Source organism: Octodon degus, unplaced genomic scaffold (assembly GCF_000260255.1).
Source record: "Octodon degus isolate 3935 unplaced genomic scaffold, OctDeg1.0 scaffold00273, whole genome shotgun sequence".
Taxonomy (NCBI): domain Eukaryota; kingdom Metazoa; phylum Chordata; class Mammalia; order Rodentia; family Octodontidae; genus Octodon; species Octodon degus.
In genome coordinates, this window is record NW_004524849.1 from 2,253,944 (window position 1) to 2,269,483 (window position 15,540).

At 39.8% G+C, this 15,540-nt stretch overlaps 1 protein-coding gene across 1 annotated transcript in view; it reads right to left on the reverse strand.

The window, feature by feature from the left end:
• The window catches only part of Fam129a (family with sequence similarity 129 member A), a 179,948-nt gene that overhangs the window by 71,519 nt on the left and 92,889 nt on the right, over positions 1-15,540 (reverse strand). Inside the window, exons 4-5 of the mRNA XM_004646607.2 lie at positions 15,106-15,220; positions 9,787-9,954 (exon numbers count right to left, since the gene is read on the reverse strand). Coding sequence (XP_004646664.1) covers positions 9,787-9,954; positions 15,106-15,220 — 283 coding nt within the window. The remainder of the gene's footprint in view (positions 1-9,786; positions 9,955-15,105; positions 15,221-15,540) is intronic.

Below are 15,540 nucleotides of genomic sequence, written 5' to 3' on the forward strand. Positions count from 1 at the left end.
GTAAAACAAGTTTTTCAGAGTCTACCAAAATCAGCCTTCAGTGGTGGCTATTATACAAGTGGATTTGAACCCAAAATGACAAAACGGGAAGCAGCATTAATACTAGGTGTAAGCCCTACTGCCAATAAAGGAAAAATAAGAGATGCTCATCGACGAATTATGCTCTTAAATCACCCAGACAAAGGACAATCTCCTTACATAGCAGCCAAAATCAATGAAGCTAAAGATTTACTAGAAGGTCAAGCTAAAAAATTAAGTAAATATATGATGAATTTTCAGTTCATAGTAGCTTATGTATATGAGTACTACTGTTTTATAATAAAACTCCACTGAGCTACAAAAAAAAAAAAAAAAAAAAAATTGTACTGTATAAATTTTCCATGAGAAAGATGTCCTCCTGGCAGTAGGAAGAGCATTCTTACCACCAGAGATGGAGTCACTGCCCTGATGTACCTGCCCAGCATTCCTTCCTAAAAACCTTACCTTCCATTAGGCTTATCTATTTCCTCATCATTTTCCAACAATTTAGCTCTTCTAAAAGCCGAATTCACCCCTTTTTTTCTAGTTATGTCTTTCTAATTTATCACCCTTTAAAAAATGGTAGGTAAACCCCAAATCTAACCTTTTTTGGGGGGAGGGAGATTCTGTAAAGCCCTTATGCCTATACTATTAATAGGTATTAATAATAAATTAAATTTCTAGATTTCTCTTAATGTGTCTTTGGTCAGCTTAATTTACAAATCTAAGTAGCAGCATCTAGGAAGGTTCCCTTATACTGGTAAAAACATATTAAACATTAAATTGTGCAAAATAGCAATAACAATATATTTGGAGAGTAAAAATTAAAAGATATAATTAAAATTCAAGTCCACAACAACCTGTAAATGGAGAGGCATGCTAATGGTGTTAAAGCACTCTATATTCTCTGAGAAAAACCTAAGGGTGTTCTTTAATTTAGGGCTTTTTTTGTTAAATTCTGCACAGAAAAATTTCTAGGGTAATGACAGATAAAATATGCATACTTACATTATACAGCAATAATAATCCAGAAGGCAAGAAAATAAAAACATTAGAAAGGTGGGCTATGTAGAATATAAATGAGACAGTAGATTTAAAACCAAAAATATATGTGTTATTTTAATAGAAATAAGCTGAATGGTCCATCTAAAAGACTGTCAGATGTTTTTATTAAGTAACTATCCCAGGGGGGCCTGCCGGTTAACTCAGTTGTTTAAACGCCTGCTCATGCAAAGGCAGTCAGGCACAGGATACCATGATTCAATCCCCACCTCTACCTGCCTACCAGGAGCCTAAAGGCAGCCTGAGCCAACCAAAAAAAAAAAATCATAAAGAACTATCCCATGCAATACCTTTTAAAAAGTTGCCTTATTATATTACTATCAGACAAATTAATTTAATGTAAATAGTATTAATAGATATAAAACGGATCATTTCATAGTGATAAAGACTCAATTCACTAGGAAGGTACACTAATTCTAAACACGTATCCTTCTAGAAATATATTACATAATACAGGCCTTCAAATACATAATTCAACAACTGAAATACAAACAATAAAATAAATCTAAATGAATAGAGGGATTTGTTCTAATGGTGTTTGTAAATAGGATATCAAGTCTGAATCTTGTACAGCAATTAACCACTAGGAAGAATGTATGCAATGTGTTAATTATTGAAACTGTCCTACCAATTTGGTTTGAAACTGTCTCATTACTATTTGTTTCTCAATAAAATTATGGAAAATAAATAAATAAATAAATCTATCACCATAGTGGCAGATTTGAATATACCTTCCTCAGTAACTGATAATTATAGGAGTTTTAAAGCACAATTGGTGAGATATAGGTTTGAACAACACCACTGCCATACTCGAGCCAATGGACATACATAGCTACTGAACATACATTGTTTCCAAAGACCCATGAGCTTTTACACAACTCAACCACATACAGGGGCATAAAATAAGAAGCAGGAACATATTTTAAAGGAAAATGCAATATAGACCATACAGTCTGTCCAAAGTTCAATTAAGCTGTAAATCAGTAATAAATGTAAAATATGTATTTCATATTTAAGGAACACAGTTCTAAGTAGTGCATAAATTAAAGAAATAATAGAAATTAGAAAATATTTAAATCTGAGGGGACTATCTGCTTGGGCCCCCCTTCCTGTCCCTCTCTAGGACAGGAGCTTTCTTTCCCCAATAAATATATTCTGCTCTTAAAAAAAAAAAAAGAAAATATTTAAATCTGAAAATTTAAAACACTATTATCTCTAAACATAGGATTCAGCTAAAAGAGTAGGGAGAGTTAAAATTTGTAGCATTTCTGTGCTTACATTAGAATAGAAGAGAAGCTGATGATTAATGGTTATTTGAGTTTTCTAGTACTGTAAAGCAAATAATCCCAAATGTGATAGCAAATATTTATTCTCTCTCATAGTTGTTGCAGATTAGGAATTGGAAAGCAGCTTCGCTGGATGGTTCTGGCTTGGGGTCCCCTATGAGGTTGCAGCCACATGTTGGCCAAATCTGTCACCATCTGAAGACTTGGCAGAAGAGAAGCATGCATTTCCACTGTACATACTCGTGTGGTTGGCAAGTCAGTAGGTTACTCATATGGTTGGTGGCAGGCTGTTGGCAAGAGGACTCAAGTTCCTCTCTATGTAGGCCTGCCCAGGGGGCTGCTTGTGTATTCTCCTATGATGATGGCCAGGTTCTCCCCCATAAGTGACTCAAGACAGAGAAAGGCAGGCAAAAGCTATCTGTGACCCATCCTTGGAAATCATGTCATCACTTCTCCCTCATTCTGTTCATGAGAAGTAAGTCACTATGTCTGGCCCATAGTCGAGAAGAGGAAAATTAGGTTTCCTCTTCTGAAGGAAAGAGGGTCAAAGAATTTGCAAGCATTTGTGAAAATCACAGTGAGCTCAGTAAGCACCTACCTAAAGAAATGAGACAACACAGAAAAATAAAGCCCAAGGAAGAAAAAAAAAAAAAAAAGCAGGGGGAAAAATAACAGAAAATAAATGATCTACAAAGTCCAAATTCATTTTTTATAAATGATAAACTTCCAATAATAATGACCAAGAAAGAAAAAGGCAAAAACAAATTGGAAATAAAGAGGGGATCACCACAAAGAATAAAAAGGACATTGTGAATATATCCATATAGAAAGTGAAAGGATATTTTAATTAATTAACTTCATGCCATTGACTTTTAAGAAATACAAATGGACAACTTCGTAGAAAACTTTAACCTATTAAGGATGACTTTAAAAAAAAAAAAAAAAGAATGACTTAAGGAATTCTCTAACAATTTAAACTTTTAAATACTAGTTCAAATCTTCCCTCAAAAGAGCATCAGACTAAGATAGCTTTATAGGAAAGACCTACTAGATATTAAAAATATAATTATGTAAACTATTCCAGATTATTTAAAAAATGAGGGGATGGGGAAGAAACACTAATTCATTTTACAAGCCAAGAGTAACCTTAATAGCAACATCTGAAAATGTCACTGAGAAACTGGAAAATTACATGCCACATACACTCATTAACATCTACTCACATTTAAGATACTAGCACACCATACCAAAATCAAATTCCTAGAAGCCAACAGCAAGTGGAAAGTGTCCACAGTGGTACTGTAAGTAACAAGTAATAGAAACAACTCATGTCCCTATGAGGACTAAATACTAGAAATTATGGTATATCAGCATGATGGAATATACTTAGAATTGAAAATCAACAGACTACAGCCACAAGCAATAACACGGGTGAATCACTGGAATATAGTATTGAAAAAAGAAGTTATATTAAATTCCATATTTATAGTTTTAAAATATTGAAGTGATTAAGTATATGTTATAAAACTATGCTTAAAAGAAATGCGAAACACAAAATTCAGAATGGCATTCTTTCAAAATAAAAAGGGTAATAAGATCCCAAAGAAGGATGCATAAGGTAAATTTCAGGGGGATCAGTAATGTTCTTTATGCTTTCTAAATAGTTATAACATTTTTATTTAATATTTAATTTTCGAAACTGAAAACAATAAATGGCATACACAAGGGCATGGTTCTCTGCCATGTCCCATTCTCTATTTTGTTTACAACTGGAGGTGTAATGGTAGCTCATCACTCCAAAACAACATGAGAAAATTTTCTCCAAACCCTTCTTGATGTTAGTTTTTAAAAGAACTCAAAGTTTGGCGTGGTGGCACACGCCTGTAATCCCAGCACTAGGGAGGCTGAAAACAAGAAGATCACTACTATAAGTCCAAACTGCATAGTGAGACTCTGTACCAAATACATAAAATGGAAAAAATTAAAAAATAAATCTAGAACTATGTGTTAAACAGAATCATTTCATAATGTTATCTGCCATTAAAACAACCTATCACATTTGCTCTGCCATTTAACAGGTATGCTTCAATCAATATATCCCAACTACAAGTTAAAAAATAAATTTGAAAGCTGTTCAAACTATTGTAGTCCATCATAATAATACCAAAAAACTGTCCAGTGATTTGGAATCTACCCAATATAAATGGCAAAGATTTTTTTAAAAATGGGTTTTGCTCAAATTAATTATTTTTGATTCTCTAATTGCTTGGTCTTTTTTTATTATTGTTCCATTTGTCTCCCTTTAGCCATTATAATAACACAACTTTTAGGTCTTCATACTAAAACAACTCTGGTTCAGCAGAAGTGGTGAAGGGTTGTGGGTCTCAGTGGTTCCACTGAAACTACATTATAACTTTGACCAAAATAAAAGGATTCAAATGTATCCATGGCAACAAAGTTTTAGGCAACAATGAACCCAAGACTGGAGATGTGGTGTCCGTGATAAAACTTGAATGGCTGTGAGATCCTGTACCAAATACATAAAAGAAAAAAAGAACTTTGAATGGCTAAGAGAAATCATTATATATGTATGTATTCTAGTCCCCAGTACAGACTTACTTGTCTAGTTTCATATCTTAGATTGCTTTGAAATTTCAAGTGGTATAAGTAAAATCAAAAGTATAAATAATATGAGGGCATGTTTCACATCACTTATATTTAAAGTATTCCAACCCAGGGGCCGGGGAAATGGCTAAGTAGAATAAGCAAGTGCCTGGCAAGCATAAGGGTTTGAGTTCAAGCCCCGGTTCCACAAAAAAAAAGAAAAACAAAGAAAAGAAAGAAAGAAAAAAATCCAACCCATATGCTCACAAGCAGGGTAAGCTTTAGGTTAAATTGTACAAAATCATATATAGTTTTCATTTTAGACCACACAAAACTTAAACAATAAACAGGCAATACTCTCAAATACACTATGTTTAAGCACATCTAACCAAAAGACACAGTCATCTTTAGCTGGTGGGCAAAACACCAAGGTAAGCTTGGTAGGACTATACGCTTCCAGAAAAGCAACACACCTAAGTCTTAGCTGAGCTTAAGTGAATAGTTCTGATTTGCTTTCCTTTGGACCATGGATTAGAAGAATGCTTTTATTTAAAAGAAGCATATTTAAAAAGCCCAAGAGGTGAGTGTTCTCCTCACTTACCTATAAAGTAAGGCTCTATTTCTAGCCTCTTCTAATAGTCATGGGGCAAATGGCTGTCAGCCTGTGACAACCTCTTACTGGTTAATTCAAGATCCTATAATGAATATCAGGTGTAAACCAAAACAGAGAAAGTGATCAGTAAACACGTTTGGAGTCCTGTGCTGCCAAAAACAAACAGAAGTGAGAATAGAAAAGGCCGTAAGTGCCCTGGCCCATGACAGCCAAGGATTGTTCCCTGTAATGTTATGATGAGCTAGGGTTGTGACTAGCATATAAAGGTAAGCTGAAGTATCTTCACAGAGACTTAGGAACATGTGGTTTCTGACCAGAAGAACAGGAAACAGAAGCAGGGCAACACTCCTAACTGCGTTATCTTTGTGCTGTGGGTGACATGTGCTGGAGACCAGAGCTGGATTTTGATTCAAGTGAAATCTTCCATAAATGGTATCTAAGCACAGGCTACATAATCCAACAACTCCCCCAGTGAAATTCCTATTATGTACATGGAAGAGGGAATGCAGCAAGTCCCATTTGGCTGGACAGAGAACATGCTCTGTGGAGTAAAACTGTGGCTCTTGTGTTTAGTGCCAAGTGCAAGTTCGTACTAGACCAAGGCCCTAAACATGAAGGAGTTAAGTGTTCTCAAAAATGAACCAGATGCAGTAAGCAGTGTTCATAGTTCACTGTCTCTAAAACATCAAAACCACAAGGCAAGAACTAGTCATGCTATCATTCTTGCAATGGCTTTAGCTAGTGAAGGGCTGATGTTACGGTGATGGTTACTCAGCGTTACCACAGCAAAGTGGAGTGGCATTATCTTTTTCCATTCACCTCCTACTGATACAGAAGTTAAAACCAAGAACTGACCGAGTACGTCACCAGTGATGGTTGTTCTGTGGGGCTGACAGTCTTGGGGAAACCTTTGAACTTGAAAGCAAGAATACTACAAAATTAGAGCAGGAACCAAAGGCACACGGGTAAGGTGACTCAGCCCAAATGTCACTCAAACAGGTCTTCTTGGACAAACTTAAAGTTCTGTTCAGTTGCTCCCTGAATTAATGTGGCTTAATAAAGCCATTAGAAGTTGAAAGTAGACGTCAAAAATATAGTTAAAACACCTAAGCTACTAAGCATCCTAGCTTAGCCTAGTCCCCCTTAAATGATTGCACATGTGCACAGTGGGACACAATCATTAAACATAAACACCTTTTTTTTTTTTTAAATCTTTTGAGGCAAGGTCTCACTATGCAGTTTGGGATAGCCTTGAGCTCACTTTGTATTCCAAGCTGGTCTACAACGGGGATCCTCCTGCCTCAGCCTCCTGAATGCTAGGATTACAGGCATGTGCCACCACGCCTGGCCTAAACTCTGTTTTATAATCAGGTGTTGGGTGTCTCATTTCCACACAGAAAGAAGCATCGTGTAAACATCCCAGGATGTAAAAATCACAAAATATAGTATCTAATAAAAACTGTGGCAACACAACAAACTGCAAAGTATTGGTTGTTCATTCGCATGATCATGCAGCTGGCTGCCCTGTCCAGCATGGAAAGAGACTATTACAGCACTGGCCTAGATGTGTATTACTTCTGCACTATTATAAATTAGAAAATCTTAAGTTGAACCATTGCCAAGTTGATACTGTCTCTTTTTTAATGCACAAAGATCATTTATATTCATAAGGTATTTGAATACTACATGTCCAGTGAAAGCCCTGAGAACACATATGTCATGGCTGATATATTGCGACAACCTGAAAAGCTCAGAAACTTAACTAATGAGCTCAGCAGTTCTACACCCTAGGAGTAGAGGACTTGCCCTTACTGCTCTAGGATGCTGTTCATTGCGTCAACTTGAGAAATTTAGAAGTTTAACTAGGTGACCCAGCAGGTGGCCAAGGGCCTTCACTTTGTAAACATCTTCAACCTGTGCAAGAAGAGGACACTGCAATGGTGGGCAGCCTGCATACAATATAAAGGAGGAAAAGAGGATTGCTCGCTCTCTCTCTCTCTCTCTCTCTCTCTCTCTCTTTTCTTTTTAGTACAGGGTCTACAGGATCTCACTGCATAGATCGGACTAGTAGTGATCCGCCTGTTTTCAGCCTCCTAGGCCCTGGGATTACAGGCAAGTGCCACCACTCCCAGTCTCAGTAACTGTCTCAGCTCGTCCCATGGGTGGGGCTGGCATGGCTTATGATGCCAGGTATCAAATCCCAGCCCCTGCCCTTTCCCTAATCAGGAACTTTAGTACACTGAGCTATCTGCCTTTTTGCTCTTCTTGCTTTAGCTGTCTTCCGCTGCCTTGAACTGCTGCCCCCTGCCGTGCCATCCTGCTTTGGAGCCAGGTGATTATTGAATGCAAATTCTACAAACCAGGAGCTAAATAGACTTCCTTTCTTATCTTTGGCTATTTTGTCCCAGCAACAAGAGAAAATTAAGACAACACATATGGTCATACTCAACATTCTTTAATTGGTGCAAGAAAATGAATGTGTATATGAAGAACCAGATGTTCTGAAGAATGTGCTATACATTTCCATGAAAAATGACATCAGTTATACTCAAGATCTGACCTAGTCTCTGGGTCGACACTTCATCATTTTCCATTTCTCCAACACTACCTCTCACAGTAACACAGTTCTTGAAGCTTAAAAAATACCAACCTGCTGTCATTAACTTAAAATTGTGTACCTCTTTCTTCACTTGCCAGCCACTCTTTAATGCATTATCTGTAATACTTATAAAATTAGAAAATTTGAGGTATTTTTATCCCTCCTTTCTGTTTGAATTTAGAATCCCAGAGACAGGAAGTTTGATGTTTCCTGACTTTGCCCCAGAAATTCTTACGAAGGTTGGCAGAGAATAAGCCCTCAGTGGTTATTCACAGACTGCTTTTCCAACTGCCAAAGAACACAGAGATCAGTTATCTATAACTGGTATTTTTTATGGAGCCCAGAAAATCCAGCATTCACTTCGAAATGTCAAAAACACCACATACTGAAAAGACTTTTAGTCTTTTATTGCAGATATAATAGGAATTAAATTGGCAAAGTGGTCTGAAGCAACACCAGTCCTGGGGCAGGGGTGGGAGCACAGGCCAGAAGCTTCTGCATTACTTAGCAGTTTTCTAGAAAAGCACAATCTGAGGCCACCCCAGACCCGGGGAGCAGAATGCCTGACGATGAAGCCCAAGCATCTGCTTAGTAATTAAGCTATGTCAGTGACTCAGCAACCTCCACTTATCAAACTACAGTTTTGCTAAGTGTCCCCCACGAGCCTGTATGTTCAGGGTTTGGTCCCAGCTGGATGGCTCGGATCTGCTGGGAGGTGGTCGTGGCTGTTGGAGTGAGCCGCATCTAGGTGACGAGGGACTCACCACTCGTTCTCTTTTGCTCCCAGGCGAAAGCCGAGCTGCTTTGCTCCCACTCCTGCCAACTTGTGTGCCTTGTCACCAGCCCAAAAGCAATGGCAACAAGAAAACATACAGTGAAACCTCCAAAACTGTGACTCTTTAAAATGAGCCTTTTCTCCCTGCCAGTTGATTATTGCAGGCACTTGTGGCACAGTGATGGAAGGCTAGCGCAACTGCCAGTTGGGAAATAAACATTAAATTACAACGAGTTATCCCATTCATCTTAAACGACTGCCATTCAGAACTGAAGGTGAAGGGCTGGGGAGACAGTTCAGCAGTCTAAGCGCCTGCATGACAAAAGCAGGGGCCAGCGTTTGATCCTCAGTACCGCATGCCAGTGTTGACCCAGGCAGGCCACCAAGACCAGGAGTGGTGGTGCACACCTGTAATCCCAGCACTGGGGAGGCTGAGACAGGAGGATCACTATGAGTCTGAGCTGCATAGTGAGATCCTGTATCAAATAAATACATAAATAAATAAATTAATACATGTGAAAATAAATAAGAAATGTTATATTTGGATACTTTCAAAAAAAAAAAAACTGGTACATTCTTGCTGGAATTTAGATTAAAAACATCAGGGATGAACAAGGAAAAAGAGAAATCACATGCAAAATGATAATGTAAATAAGGACGGATTAGTCTTGAACACACCCACACCTGCTCATTTGCGGTTTCCCTGAGATGTCCCAAACCTCAATGAACTCTTGATTCACTCAGTTTTGCTCCCCTTCCCTGGGCAGCAGCTCTAAGAATCAGAACAGCAGATGACTGATGGAGACCACTCAGAAAACCCGTGCCCTACCGTGATTCAGGTGCCTGATGCAGTCACTCAGGAGCGTGCTGAACCTCTTCTGGTCAGCAGCCTCGTGGAAGCAGAAGTAGCCATGTCTCAGGAAGGGCTGCCATAGGTACACCGGGAATGCCTTTGGCAGGACCACAAAGGGCTGAGAATTTTCTTTCTCACTGGCGGCTGAGGAAATCGGGGAAACACTAATCATTTCAAAACATCTGTCTTTTCTTTCAAATATTGTACTTATTTGCAGCTGACTGTGAGGGTGCCCAGGGCAGGCCAAGGTGCACATATGTTAGAGAAAAGGGCAATTCAGGCCCCTCTGCACCCCTCCCACCAGCCCCTCAGACTCTTTCCCTCCTCATTCTCCATAAGGACAGTGACAGCCATCTGACACAAGCCTTCTCAATGCCCCCACACAGAGCCCCCTGTACTGCTGGTCTTGCCTGCCTGCACACTTGCTACTCTCTCTGCAGGACCCAGCTTCCAGTCTCCTCCCACCTCTCCCACTGCTGTCTGCATCTTCTTGCCCCACCAGCTCCTGAATCCGACAGCTGAGGTCACTCTCACTTCCTGACTGCAGGCCCAGGGCTTCTCCTTTATTACTGCACATCAGATCTGATCTGCAACATCTGTTGCCGCTGGTGACCCCTTGTTTTGAAAACTTCCCCACCTCTGACTTCCAGGAATGCCTCTCACCTTGTTTCCCTCATGCTTTAAAAACCTGGTTTCTTTTATTTCCACTTACTGCTTCCTCGGCTGCCTCTCTGTTAAATGCTGGTGGTTTCCCTGTTCTGCACTGCCTTCCCCTCCACTCTCAACCTAAACCATCTCATGGAATGGCCCTATCATCCCGTAACTTTTTATGTACTACCTGCAGGCTGTTTCATCCTTCCTCCCTTCTTTTCCATCATACTTTCCCTAGAAAATTCCTTTTCATCCCTCAAAAGGGAGTTCAGAAGAAACCTCCTCTGCACGTATTTCCTGCCAGCAGAGAGCATTGGGTACTCCCGACACGGCTCCCCTGAAATACTGGCACCCAAGCCTGGGTGAGGATATGAGCATGGAGACTGCGACGAGCTCCCTCACTGACTCTCACGGGTCCCGTCCCCGGAAGCAGAACCACAGTCCTGGACTGTGAGCTCCTAGAGCTGCATCTCACCTGTCCTCCTACCCTCTCTGCTGCCCATAGCACAGTCACGGAAGCTAGGAGACTTTCACCTGCAGCATGTTGAGGGAATAGCTGTGAGAAGCCGAAAATCTCAGAAACTCTAAAAACATGAGACTTTGGGGATAGGGAGGGGAGGCACCTCACATGTATGAGACGCTGGGTTCCAACCCCAGGGTCTCGCTCCCCCTGGGAGAGAGGGAGAGAGCAAAAAGGGGAGAGGAAAAGAGAGGGGAAGAGAGAGGAGGGGAGGGGAGAAGAGGAGAAAGAGACAGAGATTCTTCCCTCAAAATCAACCCCAAGAAAACTACGTTAAGTCACATTACTAGTCAGAACCCTGACCTCAACATTATTCCTTTCACGCATTCCTGTGACATGACATTGTACTTGGTTAAAAATACCAGCTTCTTTCCAGAGTCGCAAAGAACACGCAGCCATTCCCTACAGAATGGCTGGGAAAAGGAGGACAGCAGGGCTGCTAAGAGGTCAGTGAAGGCACCGGCATACAAAGCAATGGATCATAGCCATCCGGGACTCCAGGACTCAGTCAGCTACATATGCAAAGAGGGGAGGGGAGGGCAATGTGAAAAGCAATTAAGATGTGTTCCCTGCATGTACCAACTCCACACTAGAAAGGCAAACTTTATGTACTGTAAATATGTACTAAAAATAGCTTTTGGGAAGGCGAAGACAGGAGCCCTGCTCCACCATCCTGGAATCCATAAGTCACTGAGAGGAACATTCTGGGAGCACAAAGTGGGGCCCCCAGTGCCCAGCACATCACAGCCAAAAGGAACAAAGAACTAAATGGTTGGGTGCTTTAGAGACCTCTAGTTAACACTGTATCTATTCTCCCCTTCTTCCTCAATAATAAAAGCCATGATTTTTACTTGGCCAAGTGACAGCACAGAGATTGTACACCCATTTACAGTCTCCTTTATAGTTCTGTAGCCCACAACTACTAAGTTCTGACCAAAGGGAAGCAAACCCAAGTGGCATATGAAAACTACTGGAGATATCCACAAAGATACCTTTTCTCCTTCCATCTGAAATGACAAAGCTATATAGCTGGATTCTGGTAAGAACCACAACCTGGAACAGAGACGGTGAAAACTAAAAGATGCCAACTCTGACAAATTTATGGATCTGCCACACCAGTTGTGGAAAAATACGAAATATTTGTGTGAGATAATAAGAACTTTTTATTTAACTGGAATTTTTTTGCTAGGGTACAGCAAATCTGTGTAACTAATACAATGCCAAACAAATGAAGAACTTTAGCAAACAGGGGCACCCTTGATACAATACCTTACGATAACACTACAAAAAACACATACTTATCCATAAACTTCTAGTGCCTTCTCTCAAACAAGGTTAATTCCTCCCCATTTTATGAGCCTAAATTTCTTTTTCCCAGTAGAAACAGCAACACATGAGTGCTCTTGACTACCATGTTTTTGTGCAACAGTTCTAGATGTCATTTCCAAGATTTCATAGTTTTGTACAAACAATTGAAAGCAACATTGACATATTGCATTTAAAAGCTTCGGCAAGGCTGGAGAGATAGCTCAGTGGTCCAAGCATCTGCCTGGCAAGCTCAAGATCCTGTGTTCGATCCCCATTACCACATGCTTCTCTGGCCACCAAAACTGGGCATGGTGGCACACGTCTATGATCCTAGTGGTGGGGAGGGTGAGACAAGAAGATTACTATGAGTCTGAGCTGCGTAGCAAGACCTTATACCAAATAAAGACAGAAGGAAAGAAAAAAGAAAGAAAGAAAGCTTCGTCAAGACCCATAAAATTCAGTATTACCCACTATTTATCTCTCCCTTGACCTTTTGCAACAATTTTCCAGATGCCATTAGTCTGCATATTTTCTGAATTGAGTTACTAAGGCATCACAAATGATCTACTGTAGAATATTCTATTTTTACAATTGAGAAGGCCACACCACACAATAAAAATAGTCATTGAAATGCCCCAATCTGAAGGCCTGGGCTAACTGGCATTAGTCACACAGTTAAAATTTCTCTTCATTCCTCTGGTATGATTTCATCAATAAATCAATAAAGTTATTATTGTCCGTTCTCATAGATTTTGTTGGAAATTCCTGGGGAGACTCTTGAGTCAACACGTTGGTGACCTCAACTTCAGGATGCAATTCCTAGCCAAGATAGTACAAATACAGGCTGCCAGAAAATAGAAAAGGTACTAATATGAATAGTGCCCATAAAGCGTTGTTTTATGTATTTATTTTGTATTTTAGGAGTCTATAGGGTGTTCAGGGTCTCACTACCAGATTAGACTCATAGCGATCCGCCTGTCTACAGCCTCCCAAGAGGTGAGATTATAGGCGCGTGCCACCATACCCAGTCTCAACTGTTAGCTCAGTGCGGGGCGGGGCCATGGGGCGCAGCAGGGCCAGCACAGCAAGCCTGGGGATTGATCCACAGCCCCTGCACCTACTTGAGGCGCTTTAATCCACTGAGTTAATTGGCTGGCCCAAAGTGTTGTTTTAGCCTGAATAATATAGTAATAATTTCATTTAGGCATACACTAACTATTATTATTAAAAACACCATACTAAATATTCTGCACCAAGGGACAACCTATTCATCCCCCCCCCACTCCTGTCTCTCTCTCAGACAAGAGCTTTCTTTCCCTCAATAAATATATTTTGCAAATAAATAAATATTCTGTACCCCCCCAAAAAAAGATTGGTGAAATGATTATATTTTCCCCATAAATCCTAATGAAATGATAGTTCCCATTAATAAGGACCAGGACACTCTTCAAAAAACCAAGTATAAAATTACTTAAAAAGAAAGTAATGGGCTGGTGAGATGGCTCAGTGGTCTAAAGCACCTATTTAGAACAAGCTTAGCAAAGCACAGGGACCGCGGTTCAATCCCCCAGCACCACACGCCAGCCAGCCCCGCCCCCTGTGGGCTGAGCTGGCCACACACACATAATTAAAAAAAAAAAAAAAGAAAGTAATTACTGTGTGGTACAATTTACACAAAGCCAGAAGTGGTTATTACTTTATCCACAGTTCTTGAATTTCTATGAGCTGCCTATGTAGTCTACACATTATCTATCCTTTTCTCTATATTTTGAAAAGTGGAGCTAAAGAGAATCAAAGGATAGTTGAGCTGGAAAGTTACTTCTAGACTTTCACGTTCAAAGCCCCACTTTAGAATTGGAGAGATAAACTAGAGAGGTTCAGCACCTTACTAGTATAAAACATTCAGTAAGTAGCAGAGCTAGAATCAGATAAAATCCAGTCTCCCAACTCTTGGTCCAATGCTCTTCTAAGGCAGGATTCAGGTTTATGTATAAATAGAATAATTACTACAGTGATTCTATACAGTAACTCAGTTACTGTAATATTGATTTTGTCACTGTAGGATATTTGATTGAATATCAACCTTAAAATTAGAATAACAAAAATAAAAATTCATGACAGATCCAGTCTGTTTACTAAAAAATTACATCATATATTTCATAGATTGAGCCCTGCTGGTTTATTTCTACTGCTCCTTAATGGTGCTATCAACGTCTGCAATATATTCCAAAAGCTTCCAGATACTCGACCAATAGCAAATTTTTCATGTGCTAGAAACATAGTAACTGACTTGGGAAAGGCATGTGAAATAACAAGATAAGTGTCACCATGTTCACCTAAGTCAGTGAAATCTCATTTACCATTTTTCTATGAATCACAATTTTCATAACCTTGCTATTACTAATATTTTTTAGTTGATTTCCTCTGAGAAACTCCAATGTGAGTCCTCCTCTATTCAGCCATGTCGAATCTCTGGTGTTACCAACGTTTTACACCAGGCAGCTCTTCATTGCTGTAGAATGTTTAGCAGCATCCCTGAACTCTACAGTGGCCACCTTCTGATTATGATGAGCAATAACATCTCCAAATACCGTCAAATGTGCCCGGAAGTTGAAATGTCCCTCCCAACTCATTGAGAACCGCTGGTCTATTTAAATCAGACAGTTTCAAAATGACAGTTTTTGGAAAAGGGTGGTATGCAGGGCTGCAGTCGTAGCTCAGCAGCATAAATGCTTGCCTGGCAAATGCAAGGTCCTGAGTTTGATCCCCTGTACCAAAGAAAAAGAAAAAAGAAAAAAAGGTGCTCAGCAACTCACCAATGGGATCTGGGAAATGTTTATCAGACAACACATTATATTCATCTTCTGAGGTTAACACCTTGCCACCAGCTGGAAGAATTCGGCTTTTAGGAGCAGCTCCTTTTTGATAGGCCTGGAAGAAAATACATAAATAAAAATGGTCTTTATTTGGATTTTTGTAAAACATCAGAAAGATTAAAAGCATCTACACAGACTCAAATACATATACGCAGAGGCAGCAATCTCTACCCTACGTCACTGTGCTAAAAGTCATTTATTCAAAAAATAAGTTTTGTACGAATGCTACTTGCAACATATCTAGTACTTTTGGGTGACAACTCAGAGTCCTTGACCTGAGAGAGATTTCTCTGTAGGCGTGTTCTCAAGTGGGGAATCTCAGTAACATCTAGATAGTCTGTAGCGTATTTTCATTTTTCAGGCCCCAACGCCCTA